Source organism: Argopecten irradians, chromosome 7 (genome assembly GCF_041381155.1).
Source record: "Argopecten irradians isolate NY chromosome 7, Ai_NY, whole genome shotgun sequence".
Lineage (NCBI taxonomy): Eukaryota > Metazoa > Mollusca > Bivalvia > Pectinida > Pectinidae > Argopecten > Argopecten irradians.
Window position 1 is genome coordinate 8,082,530 of NC_091140.1, and position 25,451 is coordinate 8,107,980.

The window sequence follows — 25,451 nt, forward strand, 5'->3', positions numbered from 1 at the left end:
CCAATTGCCTGGTCGCCACCGACGACAGGAAGACTTCCCCGTGCATGTGGAAATACTTCAAGCAGATGGACATGTCAAATACCCCATCATCGTCATTACATATTCCATCATATGATTTGAACGGTGGGAACTGCTCCAAATATTCGTCGACTGTGTAAGTCTATTAATGTAACACAACATAACGGAGTATAACCCAATATATTGACTTCTGATTGATTCTTATCAATCATACTATAATAGATATTAAGTAAGTAATACATTCAGTTCTATGTGTTTGCCATCCTCTTTGAGTTCCCGTGTTCCTTATCCAAGTATTTTCATTTAAACATTTCCAGCGTTTACAGCACGCAATAGATGGTAGTTATGATATTTGAAATGTATTATTTGATATTTTGTTTTTATTTGAACAGAATACATTGTATCAGCAAACAATCGGATGCCATGATTTTACTGGGCAGGCGTAAATGATCCACGTTAGTTGATTTAGATTCAGTAAAATCTTTTTGGTCGAATTCGTTTTATATCTGAAAATATCTTTATTATAAAAAATTTAACAACGATTTTTTTCCTAATAATGAGGTTACGAAATCACAAATTCTGATAGAATGAAATAGCAATAATCTGAATTCAAATCTGAAATTGTCAACAGAAGAATTGAAAATGATGAAAAATACAATGTAGTGTTCTCAAACTAGCTGCTACCTGTTTAATCATCGCATTTAATACTTCAAAAACAACAGAACAGGAAATAGTTACTTATATCTTGGCATTCCATTATACTGAAACCAAACAGGACATCACCAAATATCCGTATTTATGAAATGTGTTAATAATGACGTAAAAACGTAGGCAGTTTACAATGGAGTATTCAATCTGTAACTTTCTACAGTTAACACTGTCTATCGGACATATCTGGATCAGAATATGATGTTTAAAATTTAGCTCTTCTTAGACTTGAGTATATAACTCTTAGAATATATAGCCTCGACTTGATAGATTCGCCATTTGCTGAACCAAGCTTGAAATCGTCACCATATAACCTTCACTAAATACTAGTAGTTTGTTTACTGGAACATTCGACGGCAAGCTTATGACAAAATACCAAGCTCAAACCTTCGCCAATACACTTGGAATTCATACAAAAATTTCGACTTCAAAGTTTTGGTACATCGATAACGAACAGAGATTTTATTGTCAAGTCTAGAATAATCAAGTAAGTTATCATGGAGTTTGTGGGTCAAGTTTCGACCTCAGAACGTCATCAATAACTGAACAGTGGGATCAAGACCGAAGACGTCGTCATTTAGTTTTGAATCCAAAGCCTCCACATTGGAACGAGCTTAAAACATCACCAGCAACTTCGACTTCACAGATTCGTCATTAGAGAAATTCAGACGTCGTTACCAATCTTGGGGTACATAACTGACTTGCGTCATTAGAACGTAAAGTTAAAGACGCCGTAAGAATATTTAACATGTTTATCTCGAAATCGTGCTCAACATCACTAACAGTGAAATTTGTTTTTAATCGACTTAATATCTTCAGAAGAACAATCTCATATCTCCGTTTTGAAGCATGGAACACAGCCCATTATAACTTAACATATTTCGCCACTCAGACAGGCACAAGTCGACTGCGTGATATCTTTAGTGCGCATTTCTTGTTAAAACGACTCCTATACAGTGTACGAGTTCAATTTCTCGTCGAAGGCAATGGTTTATTTTGTCAACTGCCATAAGATATCTTTTATCAATCTGCATAATAGTTTGTCACCATAGTTGAAATAACACTTGACAAACAACCGACTTTGTCTTAAAGACAAGACCGAACGGAATATGGTGCAAACTAGAACCTCTAAAGGTTTTTATCATTTATGACGCAACAAAATTTCGAGTAAGAGATTTTATTGCAGATAAATTTGTTACAATACTAGTTTGTTCTACGATACATGTAACAGCATAATGAGTTTGTTTATAGCAACATGTTTCATATTCGTAGGAAATTCAACCTTACTATCACCATTTCAGACTCTTTTCATATAAGAATTTTTTTATTTGCTTTAGAGATACTTTCAGCATTTTCTTTATGAATTAGTCCGTTCTGTATATGGTTCATAATACATTTAAGGTTACTTTAATATCAAATTATAAATTTAATGTAAACTACTCCAAAAATGTATCAAATCATTGAATGCTCAAAATGCACTACCATCTATTACATTTAACAGATTCAGTTGTATAGAATTTAGCGTGGGTTATCAGATTTGCTATAAATCCTGTAAATAATAGTTAAATGATTTGGACTGAACACTTTAACAAAAGGCCCTACATGTGAATCACATAACATTTCAATGTTTTCTTCAACATTCAATCTGTAACAAATGTCTTCAAAGTTAACTAACAGTAACGACAACCATTCGAAATGAGATCAATGTTTATAGAACATATTGCTGTATTCTCCTTATATTGTCATTTTATTTTTCACTTTTATCTAACAAATCCTAAATCAATTGATTCATGATTGATAATTTCCAGTTAACACGAACTATTGTCATCTATAACTACACTCCTACAATTTACTTGAAAACAAAATCCTATAGACAATGGCCAGTAGAGATACTATCACCTTTAATACCTAGGCAGTACTGGAAAAGCATTATTATGTACTTAAACTAAACTGACTCATCACAGCTTAATCACATATTTATACAATATTCTATAAACATACTCATTTCAATGGACACACTTTACCAGACTGGATGAACTATGTTATTTAACTTTAAAGAATTCACACAGCAAAATAACCCCAAAAATAAAGTTACAGTAAGAATAAGTATACTTACAGAATATTGCATAGATTTTGTGAAAACCTTTGGAAGACAAAGAGAGTATTGTTTCACAATGAAACATGTTGTCTGATTTATGGAAGGTGCTGTAAACCACTTATATTTCACAAGTGTACCTTACCAAATATATTTGTGAACATATGATTTAGAAAGCATCTTAACAAAAGCAACATAATCATAATCGGAATAGAAACCATGTACAATGTTAGTGTCAGAAAAATATTTGTGTGGGATTTGAATTTGTCTGCCAGCAAACTATAAAAATGTGAAAATAGATTTCACATGAAATATAACTGATTTACAGTGAACCTGCTAACAAATGATATTATATATGATATATTAATCAACATGAGATTCTGTCTAAGGCAGCAATAATAGTGAAAATGTGGAACTCTTTTGGCAGAATACAAATGAACGCAGATGTAAAATAAAATGTAATTAGTTAACAACAACACAGAACCGCACAGTGAGTACAAAATAAATAAAGTTATAATTCACAATATTGAAAAGGCACCGCAATCAGGATCCTACAGTGAATTATAGAACTATGGAGAAATGTATCTCACCAATGAAAAGCAAAACACTTTTAATGAGATTTCCTTTGTATGAGAAATCTCAAATCACCACCTCTTTCAATGTTAACACCACTGTAAACTTGATATATATAAATGACAGCATTATACAGTTGATAAAATACGTAATGCCTAGTAAACTATGAAAGCAGGTTAAGCAGCATTCAATTAAAATAAATTTACCAAAGACTATGTAAAGCTTCAGGATTGGGGTAAATGATTCAAGTGACAAATAATGCTATAGATAAGTGATATCATACAAAATAAAAATACATCATACACATATACATACAATCATGCAAATAAATAAGCAGAAAACATAATAGTTTGGCCTTACAAACATACACATGTGTAATAATTGCATTTGGTAATATTAAAACTGGTAGCACCATATAATCTGAACCACATGCAGTTTGTCCTGTGTCAGTACAAACGCTCAAAATTGCTTTCCAAATTATCATTCACTTAAATGTCTTACATTTGATAACATAATATCATCTATATAAAATTGAGTTTGACATTGATTTACAGTTTACATACAGATTAGTCTTATTTGCCAATTAACTTTATGATATTAATATTAAGGTAATCATTCCTTGTGAATGATATACATTGTATAATTTTAAATTTGAAACCTTAATTGGATAATGGCTATGATAGCATGATATAGAAAGATGCAATATTCAATAGCACTATGGGCAATATCCAAGGGAAGTTATGACAAAGTCACATTTGATGAAAGCACCAACACAGGACAAACTACGTAATTTGAGGGTATCTGGAACCCCATGAACAGTAAACACGACATTTCTCTCTATCTTTGCCTCAGCTTTTCCAGAATAGGGATGATCATGTCGAATTTTGGCCGTTTTCCTGGCTCCTCGTTCATACAGATCTTGATCAGACGGGAGAGATGTGATGCTATACCAGGGGGGATGGTGATTCTAAGACCTTCCATAGCAATCTGGGGAAAGGAACAAAGTCATAATCAAAAGGTACAAACTCTGTGATCAGTGACAGATCTTTATAAATATACACACTTTACACACAATAGGTTAAGCTCCAGTTACAGTTATCTTTGGGTTTTTTTTTATTTAACAACACTAAGTGAATTACACTTTTCTTCTGTCTTAAACTGATAAAAGGTTAGGCAGGGAAATCAGTCTTTATTCATCTTTTACAACACAGGTCCAAAGGTAGAACTTGACAGAAGTTTTCTTTACAAGCGGAACGGTTAAATAGGCCACATATACTAATTCTGCACATTAACTTGAGTTAAAAGTAATAAACAGCATCCAGAAGTTTACCTTCATTCCGACCTCCATGGGAGCTAGGTCTGCATGTGGTACTTCTCTCGTCTCTAGTTCCCACATCACCATGGCAAAGCTCCACATATCTGCTGCCCGCTGGTTAATGTCTGATGGTTTACGCTGCAAAGCTGTCAACAAAGAAACAGAGGAGATAACTCACCAGCACAGCTGTCAACACAGAAACAGGGGAAATAACTCACTAGCACAACTTTCAACAAACAGGCGAGATAACTCACTAGCATAGCTGTCATCAACAAAAATAGGGGACATACCTCACCAGCACACATGTCTTTAAATACCAAGGGACATAACTCACCAGTACAAGTGCCTACATACAATATGGGACATAACTCACCAGCAAAACTCTCCACAGAGAAACAGGAAAGATAACTAACCAGCACATCTGTCAACAGGGCTGATAACTCACCAGCACATCTGTCAACAAAGAGACAGGGGAGATAACTCACTAGCCCAGCTGTCAATAAAGAAACAGTGGACATAGCTCACCAGCACGATTGTCTACAAATCTTAATAACAGGGGACATACCTCACCAGCACACGTGCCTACAAATACCAAGGGACATACCTCACCAGCACACTTGTCTACAAATACCAAGGGACATACCTCACCAGCACACTTGTCTACAAATACCAAGGGACATAAGTCACCAGCACATGTGTCTATAAATAGTAAGGGACATACCTCACCAGCACACGTGTCTACAAATACCAAGGGACATGCATAGTACCTCACCAGCACACTTGTCTACAAATACCAAGGGACATAAGTCACCAGCACATGTGTCTATAAATAGTAAGGGACATACCTCACCAGCACACTTGTCTACAAATACCAAGGGACATACGTCACCAGCACATGTGTCTATAAATAGCAAGGGACATAACTCACCAGTACAAGCGCCTACATACAACAGGGGACATAACTCACCAGCACAACTCTAAACAAAGAAACATAGGAACTTAACTCATTAGTATAGAAATCTGCAAATGATTATCAGGTGAGATATGTCACCATCACAGCTCTCAACAAATTAATTGGGAAGATAACCCAGCATAGTCAGTGGAGGCTGGATTCGTGAGAAGTCAATACACCTTCACCATTAATTAGTTGTCATCAGATACATGAACATCTATACAGATACCAATGTTGTCATCATTATCTATAGCTACAGTACAATCATAGAGTAACATATCAGATCATCCTTTTATGTAAAGTTGAAAAACAATTCTCTGTCAGTAAACCATAAACAGGAAGTTACAACAAGATCTCATGTTGTGCAAGACCGTATTTTTCAATATCACACTCACATGAAATTACAAAATAGCTACAATAACATATTTTTTGCAGGATTCCATATCTACTCTCTCAAAAGCTGCAGTTACATATTTTTGCAGGATTCAATATCTACTCTCTCACTCTACATGTCAGTAGACAAACTTGCACATACATGTCAGAGGACAAACTTACACACACATGTCAGTAGACAAACTTACACATACATGTCAGTAGACAAACTTACACATACATGTCAGTAGACAAACACACACATACGTGTCAGTAGACAACCTTACACATACATGTCAGTAGACAAACTTACACATACATGACTGTAGACAAACTTACACATACGTGTCAGTAGACAAACTAACACATACGTGTCAGTAGACAAACTTACACATCCATGACTGTAGACAAACTTACACATACATGACAGTAGACAAACTTATACATACGTGTCAGTAGACAAACTTACACATACATGACAGTAGACAAACTTACACATGTGTTATTAGACAAACTGACACATACATGACAATAGACAAACTTACACATACATGTCAGTAGACAAACTTACACATATGTGTCAGTAGACAAACTTACACATATGTGTCAGTAGACAAACTTACACATACATGACAGTAGACAAACTTACACATGTGTTAGTAGACAAACTTACACATACATGTCAGTAGACAAACTTACACATATGTGTCAGTAGACAAACTTACACATACATGTCAGTAGACAAACTTACACATATGTGTCAGTAGACAAATTTACACATACATGTCAGAAGACAAACTTACACATACGTGTCAGTAGACAAACTTACACATACATGTCAGTAGACAAACTTACACATACGTGTCAGTAGACAAACTTATACATACATGTCAGTAGACAAACTTACACATGTGTCAGTAGACAAACTTACACATGTGTCAGTAGACAAACTTACAAATGTGTCAGTAGACAAACTTACACATACATGTCAGTAGACAAACTTACACATACGTGTCAGTAGACAAACTTACACATAAATGACAGTAGACAAACTTACACATGTGTCAGTAGACAAACTTACACATATGTGTCAGTTGACAAACTTACACATACATGTCAGTAGACAAACTTACACATATGTGTCAGTAGACAAATTTTCACATACATGTCAGTAGACAACCTTACACATACGTGTCAGTAGACAAACTTACACATATGTGTCAGTAGACAAATTTACACATACATGTCAGTAGACAAACTTACACATACGTGTCAGTAGACAAACTTACACATACATGTCAGTAGACAAACTTACACATATGTGTCAGTAGACAAACTTACACATACATGAACATGTCAGTAGACAAACTAACACATACGTGTCAGTAGACAAACTAACACATACATGTCAGTAGACAAACTTACACATCCATGACTGTAGACAAACTTACACATATATACATGACAGTAGACAAACTTATACATACGTGTCAGTAGACAAACTTACACATAAATGACAGTAGACAAACTTACACATGTGTCAGTAGACAAACTTACACATGTGTCAGTAGACAAACTTACACATATGTGTCAGTAGACAAACTTACACATACATGTCAGTAGACAAACTTACACATATGTGTCAGTAGACAAACTTACACATATGTGTCAGTAGACAAACTTACACATACATGACAGTAGACAAACTTACACATGTGTTAGTAGACAAACTTACACATACATGTCAGTAGACAAACTTACACATATGTGTCAGTGGCAAACTTACACATACATGTCAGTAGACAAACTTACACATATGTGTCAGTAGACAAATTTACACATACATGTCAGAAGACAAACTTACACATACGTGTCAGTAGACAAACTTACACATACATGTCAGTAGACAAACTTACACATACGTGTCAGTAGACAAACTTACACATACATGTCAGTAGACAAACTTACACATGTGTCAGTAGACAAACTTACACATGTGTCAGTAGACAAACTTACACATATGTGTCAGTAGACAAACTTACACATACATGTCAGTAGACAAACTTACACATACGTGTCAGTAGACAAACTTACACATACATGACAGTAGACAAACTTACACATGTGTCAGTAGACAAACTTACACATATGTGTCAGTTGACAAACTTACACATACATGTCAGTAGACAAACTTACACATATGTGTCAGTAGACAAATTTTCACATACATGTCAGTAGACAACCTTACACATACGTGTCAGTAGACAAACTTACACATATGTGTCAGTAGACAAATTTACACATACATGTCAGTAGACAAACTTACACATACGTGTCAGTAGACAAACTTACACATACATGTCAGTAGACAAACTTACACATACGTGTCAGTAGACAAACTTACACATACATGTCAGTAGACAAACTTACACATACATGACAGTAGACAAACTTACACATATGTGTCAGTAGACAAACTTACACATACGTGTCAGTAGACAAACTTACACATACATGACAGTAGACAAACTTACACATATGTGTCAGTAGACAAACTTACACATATGTGTCAGTAGACAAACTTACACATACGTGTCAGTAGACAAACTTACACATACATGTCAGTAGACAAACTTACACATATGTGTCAGTAGACAAACTTACACATACATGTCAGTAGACAAACTTACACATACATGTCAGTAGACAAACTTACACATACGTGTCAGTAGACAAACTTACACATATGTGTCAGTAGGACAAACTTACACATACATGTCAGTAGACAAACTTACACATACATGACAGTAGACAAACTTACACATATGTGTCAGTAGACAAACTTACACATACATGTCAGTAGACAAACTTACACATACATGACAGTAGACAAACTTACACATGTGTCAGTAGACAAACTTACACATGTGTCAGTAGACAAACTTATACATACATTACAGTAGACAAACTTACACATACGTGTCAGTAGACAACCTTACACATACATGTCAGTAGACAAACTTACACATACATGACTGTAGACAAACTTACACATACGTGTCAGTAGACAAACTAACACATACGTGTCAGTAGACAAACTTACACATCCATGACTGTAGACAAACTTACACATACATGACAGTAGACAAACTTATACATACGTGTCAGTAGACAAACTTACACATAAATGACAGTAGACAAACTTACACATGTGTCAGTAGACAAACTTACACATATGTGTCAGTAGACAAACTTACACATATGTGTCAGTAGACAAACTTACACATATGTGTCAGTAGACAAACTTACACATACATGACAGTAGACAAACTTACACATGTGTTAGTAGACAAACTTACACATACATGTCAGTAGACAAACTTACACATATGTGTCTGTAGACAAACTTACACATACATGTCAGTAGACAAACTTACACATATGTGTCAGTAGACAAATTTACACATACATGTCAGAAGACAAACTTACACATACGTGTCAGTAGACAAACTTACACATACATGTCAGTAGACAAACTTACACATACGTGTCAGTAGACAAACTTATACATACGTGTCAGTAGACAAACTTACACATGTGTCAGTACACAAACTTACACATGTGTCAGTAGACAAACTTACAAATGTGTCAGTAGCCAAACTTACACATACATGTCAGTAGACAAACTTACACATACGTGTCAGTAGACAAACTTACACATAAATGACAGTAGACAAACTTACACATGTGTCAGTAGACAAACTTACACATATGTGTCAGTAGACAAACTTACACATACATGTCAGTAGACAAACTTACACATATGTGTCAGTAGACAAATTTACACATACATGTCAGTAGACAAACTTACACATACGTGTCAGTAGACAAACTTACACATATGTGTCAGTAGACAAATTTACACATACATGTCAGAAGACAAACTTACACATACGTGTCAGTAGACAAACTTACACATACATGTCAGTAGACAAACTTACACATACGTGTCAGTAGACAAACTTACACATACATGACAGTAGACAAACTTACACATACATGACAGTAGACAAACTTACACATATGTGTCAGTAGACAAACTTACACATACGTGTCAGTAGACAAACTTACACATACATGACAGTAGACAAACTTACACATATGTGTCAGTAGACAAAACTTACACATACATGTCAGTAGACAAACTTACACATACGTGTCAGTAGACAAACTTACACATACATGTCAGTAGACAAACTTACACATATGTGTCAGTAGACAAACTTACACATACATGTCAGTAGACAAACTTACACATACATGACAGTAGACAAACTTACACATACGTGTCAGTAGACAAACTTACACATATGTGTCAGTAGACAAACTTACACATACATGTCAGTAGACAAACTTACACATACATGACAGTAGACAAACTTACACATATGTGTCAGTAGACAAACTTACACATATGTGTCAGTAGACAAACTTACACATACATGACAGTAGACAAACTTACACATGTGTCAGTAGACAAACTTACACATGTGTCAGTAGACAAACTTACACATACATTACAGTAGACAAACTTACACATACATGTCAGTAGACAAACTTACACATACGTGTCAGTAGACAAACTTACACATACATGTCAGTAGACAAACTTACACATACGTGTCAGTAGACAAACTTACACATACATGTCAGTAGACAAACTTACACATACATGACAGTAGACAAACTTACACACATGTGTCAGTAGACAAACTTACACATACGTGTCAGTAGACAAACTTACACATACATGACAGTAGACAAACTTACACATATGTGACTGTAGACAAACTTACAAATATGTGTCAGTAGACAAACTTACACATACGTGTCTGTAGACAAACTTACCCTCTGGCGCCATCCAAGCAGGATTGTAGAGCTTGCCTCTCTCGTGGAAGGAGAACTTGTAGTCGGCCATGTTGATCCTGGCAGTCAAGTCTTCATCAATCTGTAATAATACATTACCACTATACTCCCGAACTTCAGCCCCACAAAACAAACAATATACAGGACTTAATACATTAGTACTGACATTTAAAGTTTATGCTATATCTACAGTGGAGGACTAATTTAACCAGTAAGGTGATCATGCTGGATATTTTGTCTTTATCAAATAACAACAACACCCTGTCGTAAGATGCATCTAAGAGACCAGGGGAAATAGAGGATAGATGAATTGTAGTTCTTTAAAAATCCTTCAGATCTATATATCTTGAATTTTATACAAGTAGCAAAATTTCCACTTAGTCTATCAAACATTTTGTTTTTGTATATCACACTAAAACCAACTTTAGGTAATGTTTATCTAAAGTTTATCTCAAGCATGCTCAAATCAATTCAAAATTATTTTTTTTAAACTTATGCAAACAAACTGATCATGCCAAACTCGAACAAAGGTGGATAAACAAGTCACATCTTTGTTGATAAAGGAAAATTTCTTTTTTTTCTCTCTTTCACCTTTTATCAAAAATTACCCCCCCCCCTTCCTGATAAATCTCCAAAGTCTCCATAACTGTTATATTTGGACAATAGAAAACTCTTTTGGATTTTTATCTGTGTTGTTGATATCTGAAATTTCTATTGCAACTATAAGGGTAACTATGGATGTCATTGTGCAGTCATTGTATTTGGAGAAAATAAAAAAAATGCAGAATTCAAATCAAAAATAAACACAAATATCAATTAAAAACCAACAAAAGAAATATTTCAAAAACTAAATTAAAACAAATGAAAATTCAACAATCATGCAAACAAAAAAGGCAAAATGAACAATTAAATGAACTCTACAAGTATTGCATTAACTGTTTCCCTAAATCTAACAATTGCAACATCAACTACAATATCTATTTTCTATGTAAAAAAAGACAAAATGATTTTTTCTTTCTACTTTTAGCACATTCACATGTAGAGCTAAATGAGCATATCGCAGTATCTACTCAGAATACAAACTTTAAAGATTCAACTTATTGCTAAAATATTTGGTAATCGTGGAGACAAAGGTCGAATTTCAGTATCAACAAGTTTTCAAAACTAAATAAATCAAAGTTAGGAATTTCACGTGATCTAAAAACTTATATCATTTGTGTGATAAATATTCAATCATCATTAGTGCAAATGTGTTGCCCTTGCCTAAAGATTCAATGGATGTAACAAGATCAGAATGGACGTTAACTACAATTTTTAAACTGTTTCACTAATTTTAGAACACGCTTTTATAAAATGATTTAAAATTACCAGGTATGCAAATATAATGAGCAGTGCAGTGATAATTTATATTCCCGATCAACAGCATGCAAAGTGAACTCATGTGAAAGTTGATAAAATAATAAAATATAAAATCTCCAGTAACCCAGGAAAGGAGTTAAACCAAGAGCACAAGGAAAGGGCACCAAACCACAAAACATTGGTGTAAGCCACCTTCAGGTCCACCCCTCTATTACAAAAGAAAGGGAGGTAACTCCAAACACTTGCAAAACACTTCTAACTTTGGTACTGTATTAGCAATTATAAAACCAGAAGGTATCCACAAATCTGATAGTCAAGTAGAAAGTGTTTTTATATCAACAGATTATAAATAATGTTTTTGTGAAGGTTGTGATTCTATTACCTGGCAGTACATACTAAACTATCTGATATCGCTTGATGAGTGACTTTAATGATAAGGTACACTAGATCGCTTGTGATAGCTAATGGCGTCCATGACACTTAGAAAAACACCTAGATTTGTGACAGCCTACATTTAAAGCCTACATACCACTTTATGCAAAGAAAAGATGAAAGCTAACCTGTGTGTAATTCTTCCCAGTCTTAAGTTATATCAAGAATTGCTATGATGTGACTAAACCATCAACCAATTTTTGCTCGCTTTAACGGAGAAAAACATTCTGATAAACATTTCCATTAAAATTTACATTCAGTTGCACACAATCAAAATTGAATACTAAACTCAATGGAACTAAAATCAGTTTACATACATTAAAAATAAATCTTCTGAAGTAAAATTCTGTGTCCCTGTAAAAGAAGACTAGCCTGGTTGTTTGATATTTGATGTTAGTAACTATTATATACGGTATGTTGGGAGTATGATCACACAGCCAGGCAATCATGCAGAACGCCATGATTTGGTCGGCTGACTTTACCCCATTTACAGTGCCATCCGGACCATAATACTTAGGGTCATCTATATTTATCTTTGCCAAATCTTCGTCAATCTAGAAAGCAATAAGTGGCAAGAAAGCACAACAATAAACCAAAAACAATAATTGTAAATGTCTGTTGAGGAAAAGTTACAAATCAGGAATATGTATTGAGTCTATCATAAAGATTGATAGGAAACAAGTAAATCTGCTTTATTGATTGGGAAAAAAATTGAAAGCAGGAAATAATTGGTAAAAGATACAGAAAGTTTAAAACAGCATTTCAACTACAATTCTTAAAACAAAACCATTTTATTAATTTTCTTCCATTTTCCATCATTATAAAACCAAATAAAATGAAAGAGATAATGGCAAAGGATATCTGCATATCTGGAAATGAATGAACTAAAACAATCTTATAAAAGATGGTATAAATCTAAATCATACCATGGATTTAACTCAACTCTGTTTGACTGTTTGTGATAATCTAATCAAGAAATATTGAAATTGAATCAACAAAGGCTGTCTACATAACCTACCATTACATGTTTGCTGGTGAGAACAAGGTTGGGGATCAGGGGATCCATTGAGTGAAGGAACTCCATCCCACGGGCGATATCAATGGCAAATCGTAAAGTCTGGTTCTGGTCCAAAACAATACCTTAAAAAGAAACAAGACAAAGTACAGTTAAGGAAAGGAAAATCATGCAGATTTGTTGGTGAGATATTATTAGTATTATCTTAATTCTATTGCAGTCATATCTAATCAGGTGATAAATGTAGAAAGGATATTACATTATACCCATAAATCAACTCAATCCATTAGTCAGCTTTTTGAGGGCGTCAGAATAGTTATACATATGATGTACAGCACATTTTTTCTTATTATACCCTCTACTAAATATCTGATACACAATCTCCCCACCTCTCCTCAAACTGTTCTACTAATTAAATTCTCTTTTCATAATTAGTCTCTACCAGGTTATATACATGGATATTCCATACCTGTTTCCCCGTGTAGGACATTGTAGAGGGAACCGTAGGGCATGAACTGACTGATCACTACCAGATTTGGGGGCTGGTTACAACAAGCCAAAACTGGCAACACATTGGGGTTATTGAAAATCCTGGAAATAAAGCATTATCAGTCAAATCAAATCACTCATACTGTGTATAGTCTATAGAACAAAATCAGCATATTTCTTTATTGAAATAAATCTTTTCATGAAAGTAGTCTTTTCATCTTGGCTTCATTTTAGGGCTAATAAAGTCTTACCTTAGTCGAGGGAATTCCTCCTGAAAGTCACGTGAGTTTCTTGTTGTACATTCCCTCACATTGAGTATTTTAGCAACAATGTCATTGCCCTGCCACTGTCCCCTCCAAAGCTGTGAATCAAACAATTATTGACACATTATGTTAAAATCATCAGTGCATCACAAACAAACATGGGATATCAATAACAACTTTTTTAATTAAAACAGACAATATATGGAGTTTGCTGTGTAAGTAAAACTTATTCCATCCTTCCCAAGTGTAATGCTAGTGCCAGACTTATCTCCCCTGAGTGTTTAGTGCTGACAGATTTACCACCCCTGAGTGTGTGATGCTGTCAGACTTACCTCCCCTGAGTGTGTGGTGGTGACATGTTTACTAAGGTTCAGCTGTGCTATGTCTATACCAGTGTGTCTGGATAATAAGGCATCTCCTAAAAACAACCAAATCAAAAGACATTAGTGATGTAACAAGACACTATTTACTGTCTGTATATTACAAAAAGACCAGCTATGGTATGTATGTTTCTTTATGATGAAATGGGAAGTATAACTGCAATAAACAATTCAAAGACAAACAAGTACTCATTGTAATGGACACCATTACATAGTCCCCCAAACGCACCCCCAATTGCAACAAATCTGAAAAAAAGTGTGCACTATACGCACAAAAATACGGTAATACAAGGCTATTTTCAGAGGAATTGATTTGGCAGTTATCATGACTGTATGGCATCCCTTAAAATTTTAAGTTAAAACCCCCATTTACCAATTTTCAATGAATTGCTGAGGAAAAATTGAAAACCGGAAGTTGGTCCAGCGACAATCTTTTAAAATTTTTATCATATTGATCAGCATCCCTTAATACCCCTATATACTCATTTTTATTGAAATCAGAGACCAAAATATAAAAACAGGAAGTTAGCCCAGCGTCCATCTTGGAATACCAAAAATCTTTACGAAAATATTTTTATGTTGTTCGCCATCCCTTAAAACTCCCTGCAGACCAATTTTCATTGAGATCGGAGATCGAAACCTGAAGAACAGGAAATGAGCCAGCGGCCATCTTGGAATAGCAAAATATTCACGAAAACCATTGCATGTTCTTCGCCATCCCTTAAAACCCCTATATACCAATTTTCATTGAGATAGAAGACTGAAACCTGAAAACAGGAAGTGGGCCAGCGGCCATCTTGGAATGCTAAAATCTTTACGAAAATGTTTGCATGTTGTTCGCCATCCCTTAAAACCCCTACATACCAATTTTCTTTGAGATCGGAGACCGAAACCTGAAAACAGGAAGTGGGCCAGCAGCCATCTTGGAATACCAAAAATCTTCACGAAAATGTTTTCATGATGTTCGCCATCCCTTAAAACCCCCATAGACCAATTTTCATCGAGATCGGAGACCGAAACCTGAAAACAGGAAATGGGCCCTGGCGGCCATCTTGGACTTCCGGTTGGGAAAAAAAAACCTTTATGCACAATCCCACACCCTAATGAATACGTATGTGAAGTTTCGTGATAATAGGCCCAATAGTTTCTGAGAAAGCTGCGGAAACCCATGCGGCGGAAGAAACCAGAAGAAATAAGAATAAAAATAATAATAAGAAGAAGAAACGGAGCAAAAACAATATGTCCCCCCCCACTTCGTTTGGGGGACATAATTAGAGTATTTCAAAGTAACAAGAACAAATAACTGTTTAACCAATGCACGTATAATACTTATTACTAAATGTAACAACGATATTTAAAATGGCATGTTTTCTTATAATTTAAGGCATCAATATTCCAATAGTTGTAATTTGTGTCTTTCAAACCTGAACTTAAAAAAAAATACTTGACATTTCTACCAAATACTAGGTTTTGATCATTTTTAACATCTGTTTTTTTTATCTTAATGCCATTCCATCTAAAAATGAAGAAAATCATTGTGGAACATATACACCATGTGTACAGAGAAAATAACATTATATCTGTATATAATTCTGTGTTCAGGTAATATTCTTGTTTAATTATCATCATGCAATAATTATTTCCATGAAGGTATACCAAGGTAGCTAGTCATTAATTTGAATATTAAATCATAAAAAATATTGAAATACATGATAACAATATACATTCATTATTTACATCACATTATCTTTATCCTTTTCTGAGTATATTGTAAATGGTTAATAATATGTACATATAATGTAAGTAAGGGCTGTTCCATCAAAACATATATGGCACCCAGGGAAGGCACTTTTAAAAAATAGTATGTGCCATGGTGTGTTCAAAATAAAATCACTTCTGTACCAGGTAAGCGTTTCAATAAAATCACTTGGAGTGGGTGGGTCTATCTGAAGCACTTTTTGAAATAAAATGAAAAAATTGTGTTTTATGGTGTTGCTGTCAGTCATCCTGACTACAAAAATAACTGTTGAGAAAAAACTTAATTTCTAACAATATTGATGTGTTGTTCATTTTCAATAAAAAGAAATATTTTCTAGGTGTTTTAATATAATAATGATCAAATATTTATCTAAAACATATTATATTCAATCAAACTTGGCAATGGTACAGAGAAACAGTGGATTAGTTTTGGCAAAAAAATGTATTTAAATTCACTGGTATTAAGTCGAGGAAAAAGTGGCAGTTCACAAGCTTAAGTGTGAATGTCCAGATGTCTACTTTTGCAACACTTCGGTATCTTGAGTAGATTTCCCCTGGTTCTATGCAGATTCTACCTTTATACAAATTCAATAATAGATGCAGCACATCAAGCAATAGTTCACTGCACCATAACGGTACAATTTTGTCCTAGAAATCTTCGGTGATGCTAGAAATCAAAATATGCAAATGCAAAAAGATGTCGGACCAAAATTAAAAATTAATTCTCTTCTATGCCATAGTCTCATTCACAAAAAAATAGATATGTGGAGGGGTCAACAAAATTGAAAATTGATTCTATCGATGGGTCTCCCAATTTCAAAGTGCCTTCCCCCCCTTCCATATATGTTTTGCTGGAACAGCCCTAAGTAGAAGATAGTAATAATACAATATTAATTCTCATGGCTACATTATATGTTGTACATCTGAAATATTCCACCTGTGACTGAACCTTGACCTGTAATATGAAACACCACATTACCACATACCACCCTCACACATCATCAATATTACAATACTTTGATTGGTCAATTACCATCTACATGTATTCTGTGTTAGGGAAAATAGTGGCAAGGAAAACTGGGGAAAAAACCCATCACAAACAGCTAGCAGACAGGGACGTGATATTAAGACATCAGAAATTACAAATTTCCATGAAATATTGCTTTCCTATGACATCACAGCATGCATTAGATTTAACTGTACAAAACTGTACTATTAAAATCGCCAAAGAAATATCACAGTAATGTTAATTTTTATTTGACCAGTCCTATTTTGGGATATGACCTAACAACTTCCAGACATATTAACACTTACTGCTTCTTGTTTTATAGCCCAGCCAGCTGCGATCCTTAAATGGGATTTTCTGTAGATCCTGTCCAAGCTGTAGGGCCCGATCTATAACAACATTGAGTAGTACGTCACATTTTTGTTTATAATTAAGATTTAAAACAGCAAGCTTATGCATTGTATATGTTATCACACTCTGAGAATATACTAATTTTCTATGTATCTTGCCGCAAATTAGACTTCAGCATTAAAACTTTACAATTTATTACCATAAGTGTTCCATATTGTTCAATATCAGAGAATCTTTCATTACATCATTATGTGTTCCATATTGTTTAATATAATAGAATCTTTCATTCTCTCATTATCACGAGTTGATAGATTTACCTCTTAGTGCCTCTGCTAATCTGGCTTTGGCCTTGTCTAGTGGAGTTTCATCAAACTTGTTAGCTATTCCAACAAGTGCCCCATTGTTGACAAAGTCCTAAAACATTGAATAGTTACTGTTCGTAGTTTGGACTTTCATGGATCAATTAAAACCACTGTCTGTTATATTAACAATCTATATCAACTGAGATTACATGTATCTTAGACAAATCTACACTGCCTTAAAATGCATGCAATTTCTACTTATATCTGATTACAAAGCTTATGCCCAAACACAAACAAAACTAATTAGATTTTAAGTTCAAATTGTCCTCCTAGGGTAAATATTTGGAATTGATAAAGTATAAATGTTGCTACCTCTGCCACGTAGTCGTGTCCCCAGAAGCATGCGTAGTGTAGTGGTGTGTTCCCGTGTTCATTTACAGCGTTAATATTGGCCTTGTTGTGTAGAAGCTTTAAAAAAACACATAAAGTACAAGTATACTTCACACATCAAGAATTTCATTTTTCAGAAGTATAACTAATTTTCATTACCTTTAAAATTCATTATTGAGTCTCCCAAGGAGATCCCCAAAGGAACAAAATATTCAGAAAACCAAAGTATATGAAATAGCCATCTAAAAGTGTCTAAGAAATCTAGAAATAATTTCCTGGCTTTCTTTAAATAAAAAAAAAATCCTATTTAAAAATGCAAGTTTATACAAATAGCATATATAATTTATTTGGATGATCTATCCCCGTACCATGAGAGCGATGTCGCGGCGTCCATGGCTGGCGGCAAGATGAAGTGCTGTGTCATCCCCCATGTTAGTAGCATTGATTCGTGCCCCCCTCTGGATAAGCATGTCAACAATGTTGTTCCGACCCTCCCTGGCCGCCCAGTGGAGAAGGCTGAATCTGTGGTCATCTCTACAAAACAAACATAATGGCACTTTTAACCAAATAATACAATTATTTGTATTAACTGTTAGTATATATAAACTTCCTGAAAAAATCTCTTTTTGCCATAATTAATTAAGACACAAAATTGCTCATGTTTAGGATCAAAGTTCTGAAGCTTGAAAATAATGAGTGAGTTCAGCTTTAAACATATATTTGTATTGGTATGAGCAGGGCATTCTGTAGACTTCTGTGTTTTTGACTCTCAAAAATCAGATTTGACTCTTTGGTTTGAAGTCCATATCTATTTGTCATATATATTTTCAGATTTCTCAAATTCTGAGAAATTGTTTTTTATTTGACTTAAAGCTTGCAATTGTGAATCTACTTTAAGTTGTTGAAGTACATGCAATGTATATGACTCCACCAACCTGCCTAATAATTCCATTTTCAATTCAGCTGTAATTACTGTAAATGTGTATAAATATTTTGGAATAAAGCTTATTTTTTTGCAGATTTAATTAACAAAGTCAGTGTAAAGTAGTTTCTAATTCATTGTTAGTTTCAAATCCAATTACATGTAGTATCTTTGAAATATTAATAACTACACACTTTGTTATTTTAGCACAGCTACAGTGCATATATCTCAGTATAGGGATCTGACAGAAGTACCCTGTGGGGCGCCCCTTTATTTGTGAACAGTAGTGTTTCCTGTTAGATACATTCCATAGTGATGATGGAGGCTGTATAGATCTACACAGCGGGTAGTCCAACCACCACACTGATTATATACTCTGACCTAATGTTATAGCTATTGGGGCAAATACACAGAGTGAATCTTTTTTCTCATCACCAGTATGATTTACGGAAATACATGTAATTATATACAAAGTTTGTTGTGTTTAAAGTGACCTTCACAAATACCACAGATACTGGACAGGAGATTTATTGTAGAATGCTATAATGATATTCCTAGTGTCATTCCTGGCCTAGCTGGGGATTGTTACCTGACTGCTTCACATTAAGTAACAATAAAGTCTGATTTACTTGTACTGTACAAGTCCACTACAGTAATTGACCGTAATATAAAGATCAGTCTGTTTGTTTCGTTAGTATTGACACAAAATTTACACTAGAAAGTACCTACACTGTTTACATTAACTAGAATAGTCCATCCTATATATATCCATCTGTTATAGTTTAACTTTTACTCAGTTAATTATATAACAATACTATATTTTGTTTATTTTCAGCCTCATGCTTTAATTTGGAGATATTTATATTATTTATAGTATCATAGTTCAACAACTAACTTTGACCTTGACCTTTGGCATTAAACTTTGTCCATAGCTTCCCTGAATTTGAAGGTATTTTCGGTTGTACCAAGCAGCTAGTATATAATGACAAGGCAGATCTAGATTGGCAAATCATCTCCAGGATGTTACATTTTATTGGCAAAATTAAGCAGACCAAAGCAGTAGGACTGCCAATTGGCACATACAGCTAGATCTATGATCAGTGGGTATCATCTTACAAAACAAATGTCTTAAATTACATGTGTAAAGTATATCTTTTAGTAAAAGAGCTTCCCATAGTTATAATATATATATATAATCCACAAGGAATAAAAAAGACAAATAAGTCATCATCACTGTGGATCTGATTAGAGAACACCTCTTCAGTGTACCTTGTCTAAACTGGATGACACGTGCACTGGGACCAGCATTTGGCCAGTGTATACGTAGAGCTCTAGCTATAGGTTTCAGATTAGACATGCATGTTTTAATTATTACAACTTAGAAAATAAAATATCATAAACTTAAGTATTAGAAATGTACAGGAATCAAGATATGACAATTATGGGCAATTTTTTTTCACAATTTCATGTGAATATTAAAGAGACAATTCACTCAGGCAAATTCTTTTACATAACCAAGAAGCAAAATATGGCATAAATGTATTGTTCTACATTTCTTATGAAACATATAACGTAAAACATTGACAAATTCCACGACATTATTAAGTATTTTAATTAATATCATTGAAATATCAAATCGTTGATCAATATGATTAAGCAGGTACAATATGGACTCTGTACCCATACCCGAGCCAAAGTCACGCACGTTAAACAAATGAACTACATAACCACTGAGAAGGTGATAAAATGATTTTTAGGCAAGACAATTCACCTAATAAGGTAAACACACTACTGTCAGAGCGATTTGAGCAGTTCTAGCCAAAAGTTGCATTACTTTACGAGCAAGGGACAGGGTTCGGCATACAAGAAGTTCGACCACAGTGTGTAATGGCGGACAGCGAACAAGTTTGAACATTTCACACACATGTCACCACCATGGGCTTTTCAGGCATATCACAGTAAAACCGACTGATCTAATTTCCATTATTTTTCACAATTTCATGTGAATATTAAAGCAAGTGGTCGGGCAATGAAAAACAGTCTAAATATGATTATTGGCCTTCCAAAAGTCAGTATATATCAAAACAATGGTCAAGCTCTGCTTATGTGTCCAGTTTTGACCATCAAAATTATGGAAAAGCCCTGTGTAACTTCGGCACAGTTCTAAAAATAAATGAAAGCAAGCTTAAAGGCCCATTACCTTTCCGGAGCAAAATATATAGATTTCTTAAAAACATTAATAACCTCAGAAAATATATACCGATGGCCTAAGATGAGGTTACAACACCAAACATATGCAAGATTTCCTGCGTAATATATGATAACAATGGAGAGTCATTTCGCTGTTTTACCGTCTGCCGCAGTGATAGCCAACTACCGCGCGGTATTTAGGACGACGGGGGGAAACATAAGACGACCCGCGTTATGAAAATTAACATTTTATTTGTTTTAATTAAATTGTTTAGGAGGTGATAATAAGTGTAGTATTAACGTTAAGTTAATAACTTTTGCCACTCAACAAAATAATTAATCTCGTTTTACATTCCCATTTTAAAAATCAAAAACCGTTTCAGAAAGGTAATGAAAGCAAGCTTAAGGCTGTGTTGGAATGTCAACATGGACATAGCTAGCCAGGAGGACGTTTTAGGATTCCTATAATATTAATTCATTTCTTTTCATGCAGAGCGATTTTGGTGGGAAATTTTATTTTTCTATTTCATTAGAAGTTATAAAATTACTGGATATATCAACACCATATTTACCGGCTTTAGTCTTCTTTTGCCCAACTATTCACTTTCAAAGAAAGGCAGAATTTACTTTTTCCTCCAATTCAAAGTTTTCTATACAGGCCTCTGATATTATCCTGTATAAAGAATAATCACTGCCTATGATCTTAATTATAGCCCATGACCATCATCTAAAAATAACCTGGACCAGGTGGTACATGTATTAAAATACGAAAATTTCGTATCACTTGCATATGACATCAAATGATTATAGACAATATTAATACAATAAAGAATGTTCATCCAAGAATGACACTATTGACCCACAGTCTCTCTTTATCTAACTCTACAAGTATCTATAAGTCTATCAATTGATTTATTATTACTCTTTTAAATTGAACTCCGAAAGTGGTATGTAACCTTAATGCTCATTGGTTAATATGGTATATTATCATACCTGTTCTGTAACAGTATAGTAGGATGGATAGTTGTAAGGCACTTCTACGAAGGTCAGTATACATATAGGTCTCATTCTCTAGTATCATAAAGGCTATATATATCTATTCCATGGAACTGGGATTGGGTGAAACACACTATGATGACTACGTTAAACTATAACTCTTCAATAAGCCACATAATATCATAATTATAGCCATATAGGCTTTCTGAGCGTCACAGGACCATTAATAATTTCAGGACCAATATAATAGGCCGCTTCTGTGTATATTATTATTTTGATGTTTTCTCTTTTATCAACCAATGCAAGAGTTTTAATTACGGAATTAAAATGCCTGTCAAGCATGTTTGATACGTACAAAACCCTGCAGGGTAACAAAACTTGGTAACTTTAATATGTTCATTACTATTAATACAAGTTATTATAACTATAACTACTAATTAACCGGGTGAACATCTCACCTGTTACAATTCAAGTATATAACTCAGATCAAGAGGAATCACAGGCACTTGTAATTAAATAAATACTTTCATGAAATGACAGTGTCTGCATGTTTATATCATATTTACTATACATGTACTCAACAAAGTACAAACCAAATAGAGGCAATATCAACATTCAAAGAGAAATGTTAAAAAGTTAATTAATTGATTTCGCCTTCTAGCTTTGCGCTAGGGGGATTTCCCTTTATTTCAGTTGGTAGAGCATGCAGTGGATCAGTAACTCTGGGGTCGCAGGTTCGCCCTGTAACAAGATCATCTAAAGGGTCAGCATGAAAAGTTGAAATATCTATAAACAATGTACTCTCAGATATATGCATTATATATATACAATACATACATGTTAATACATTCAACCATTATAAACAACTAATACATGTAGGTAGGCCTATAAATACAACTACCGAAGCTGAAGATTTCTCTGAACTTTTATGTAAACTAATTACAGTATATATCTGTGAACCACTAACCCAGTGATAAAATGACAAGTTAAAACGTTACTTGGTGTGAGCAAGGATTTATAAGTGTGAAGGATTCGTGACTGTCTCTTTACATTACTAAACACCACACGAGACGCCTATGAACAGGGAATAAAAACCGTTTTTCTCAACAAATACTTGTCTTATCAAGTCAAACGAAACACCATTGTAAAGTTTATTAAATTTCACGACGTATATTACTTGCTTTAAAGACGGAATATTTACAGGATATGTCTTAAATTTTCGTTAAAAAAATCGACCGCTCATGAAATGACGGCCCGCTTCAGAAAGTAAGACGTGAAACCATCGCACCCGCAAGCTACATCAAAGGCTACGCCGGCGGATATCAAAGGAAAATCAGTCGTCGCCCAATGTCACGGTCAGTGCACAAGCACAAAAGCGCCTGCCTTGGAATTCCCCAAAACCCAGTGTGACTTATCCTTCTCATATAGGTACACGTTACTTGGTGTGAGTGAAGGGTATTTAAACAAAAAAGATTAAAATTAATATTTTTCTATATACATTCTGTAAGAATAACAATATAATCATTTAAAGTTAGATATATATTATTTCATAGTCATTGTAATAAATACAAATTATACAGTATATGTTTGTATCTATTCTATTTATTTGACTTGTCCGATAAAAAGGACCTATACTAATACAGATATTGATGAAATAAAAGACTCTAAAATAAAAAAAAAATAAACTGCTAACAATATTACTCGACAATAACTTTGTCATATCATGATAATCATACCTGTTTTTAGCAGATTGTAGATTTCAGATCTTTGGATCATTGAGACCTTTAAAGTCGTAAAATTTACACTGGACTAGTAGAGACTGGAGAAGATATATCCTGATAAGGAAATCAGTGGCTACTTAAGTACCCCGTCTGTGGCCCCATTTAAACATAACATTTGACCTACTTTGAATCGTAGCCACAAATATACAAATATGTCGATTTCCAAAGAGAAAATGGTGATATAGAATAACACACTAATGACACTTTCTACATAAAAAAAAACATTCTTGAAAATATTGTTATTCATAAACACAGAGATGAACATGCAAAAGAAACGAAGCTCCGGATCGCCCAGTCACTCAGGGATTGGCAAGAGGGAGAGGGGGGCTTGACGCATTTATTTACATACCCCTGATTTAAATCGTTCTCTGTGTTATCCAGCCATACTCGCACATGAAACGCATTCCCTTCCCTCACTTGTGTGAAAATATCGTCCATACTTGTATTATCAATGAGAAATTGCCATACAATGACCGAATTCCAAGTTTGTTGCTGGTTGCAAACACTGCAACAGTTCAGGCTCTTTGGACGTCCCAAGAAATCGGGGAGGGATTAGATACAAAAATCGAAACTTCAGTAACTATCGAAGGGATGATCCAATACCGAAAATTTCCATTATCTTCTTGGACATTTTAAGCTCTCTCGAAACTCTAAATTCCCCGAATAAAACACAGATTGGCACGACTCTTCCAAGGCAGCAGGAACATAAACATTCTAATTGACGAAACGGTCCGTTTCCGGTATTATAAACTAAAAGCGGAAGTCCGCTTCTGCTTGCCAGTCTACTCCTCTACTGTCTTTTTTTAAATCATTTTTAACTCTTTATATTTCCCCCACATTATTATGTACTCTAGTTTA

The 25,451-nt window shown here is 34.4% G+C and overlaps 1 protein-coding gene across 4 annotated transcripts; it reads right to left on the reverse strand.

Moving 5' to 3' along the window:
* Positions 1–1,887: 1,887 nt before the first annotated feature.
* On the reverse strand, positions 1,888–25,333 carry LOC138327451 (integrin-linked protein kinase-like). Of its 4 annotated transcripts, XM_069273535.1 has the most exons (14): positions 24,943–25,333; positions 19,073–19,238; positions 18,687–18,782; positions 18,330–18,426; positions 17,970–18,050; positions 17,593–17,610; positions 14,850–14,935; positions 14,506–14,615; positions 14,235–14,356; positions 13,769–13,890; positions 13,233–13,304; positions 10,942–11,041; positions 4,725–4,855; positions 1,888–4,381 (listed from the first exon to the last, which is right to left on the reverse strand). In XM_069273535.1, exons 1-14 carry the CDS (start codon positions 25,029–25,031, stop codon positions 4,232–4,234), a joined length of 1,440 nt encoding a protein of 479 aa, XP_069129636.1. In that variant the 5' UTR covers positions 25,032–25,333; the 3' UTR covers positions 1,888–4,231. The 4 variants fall into 4 exon arrangements, with proteins under 4 accessions (XP_069129636.1, XP_069129637.1, XP_069129639.1 ...); XM_069273536.1 differs by lacking the exon at positions 17,593–17,610; XM_069273538.1 differs by lacking the exon at positions 13,233–13,304 and having other exon boundaries at positions 24,943–25,332.
* Between the last annotated feature and the right edge of the window lie 118 nt (positions 25,334–25,451).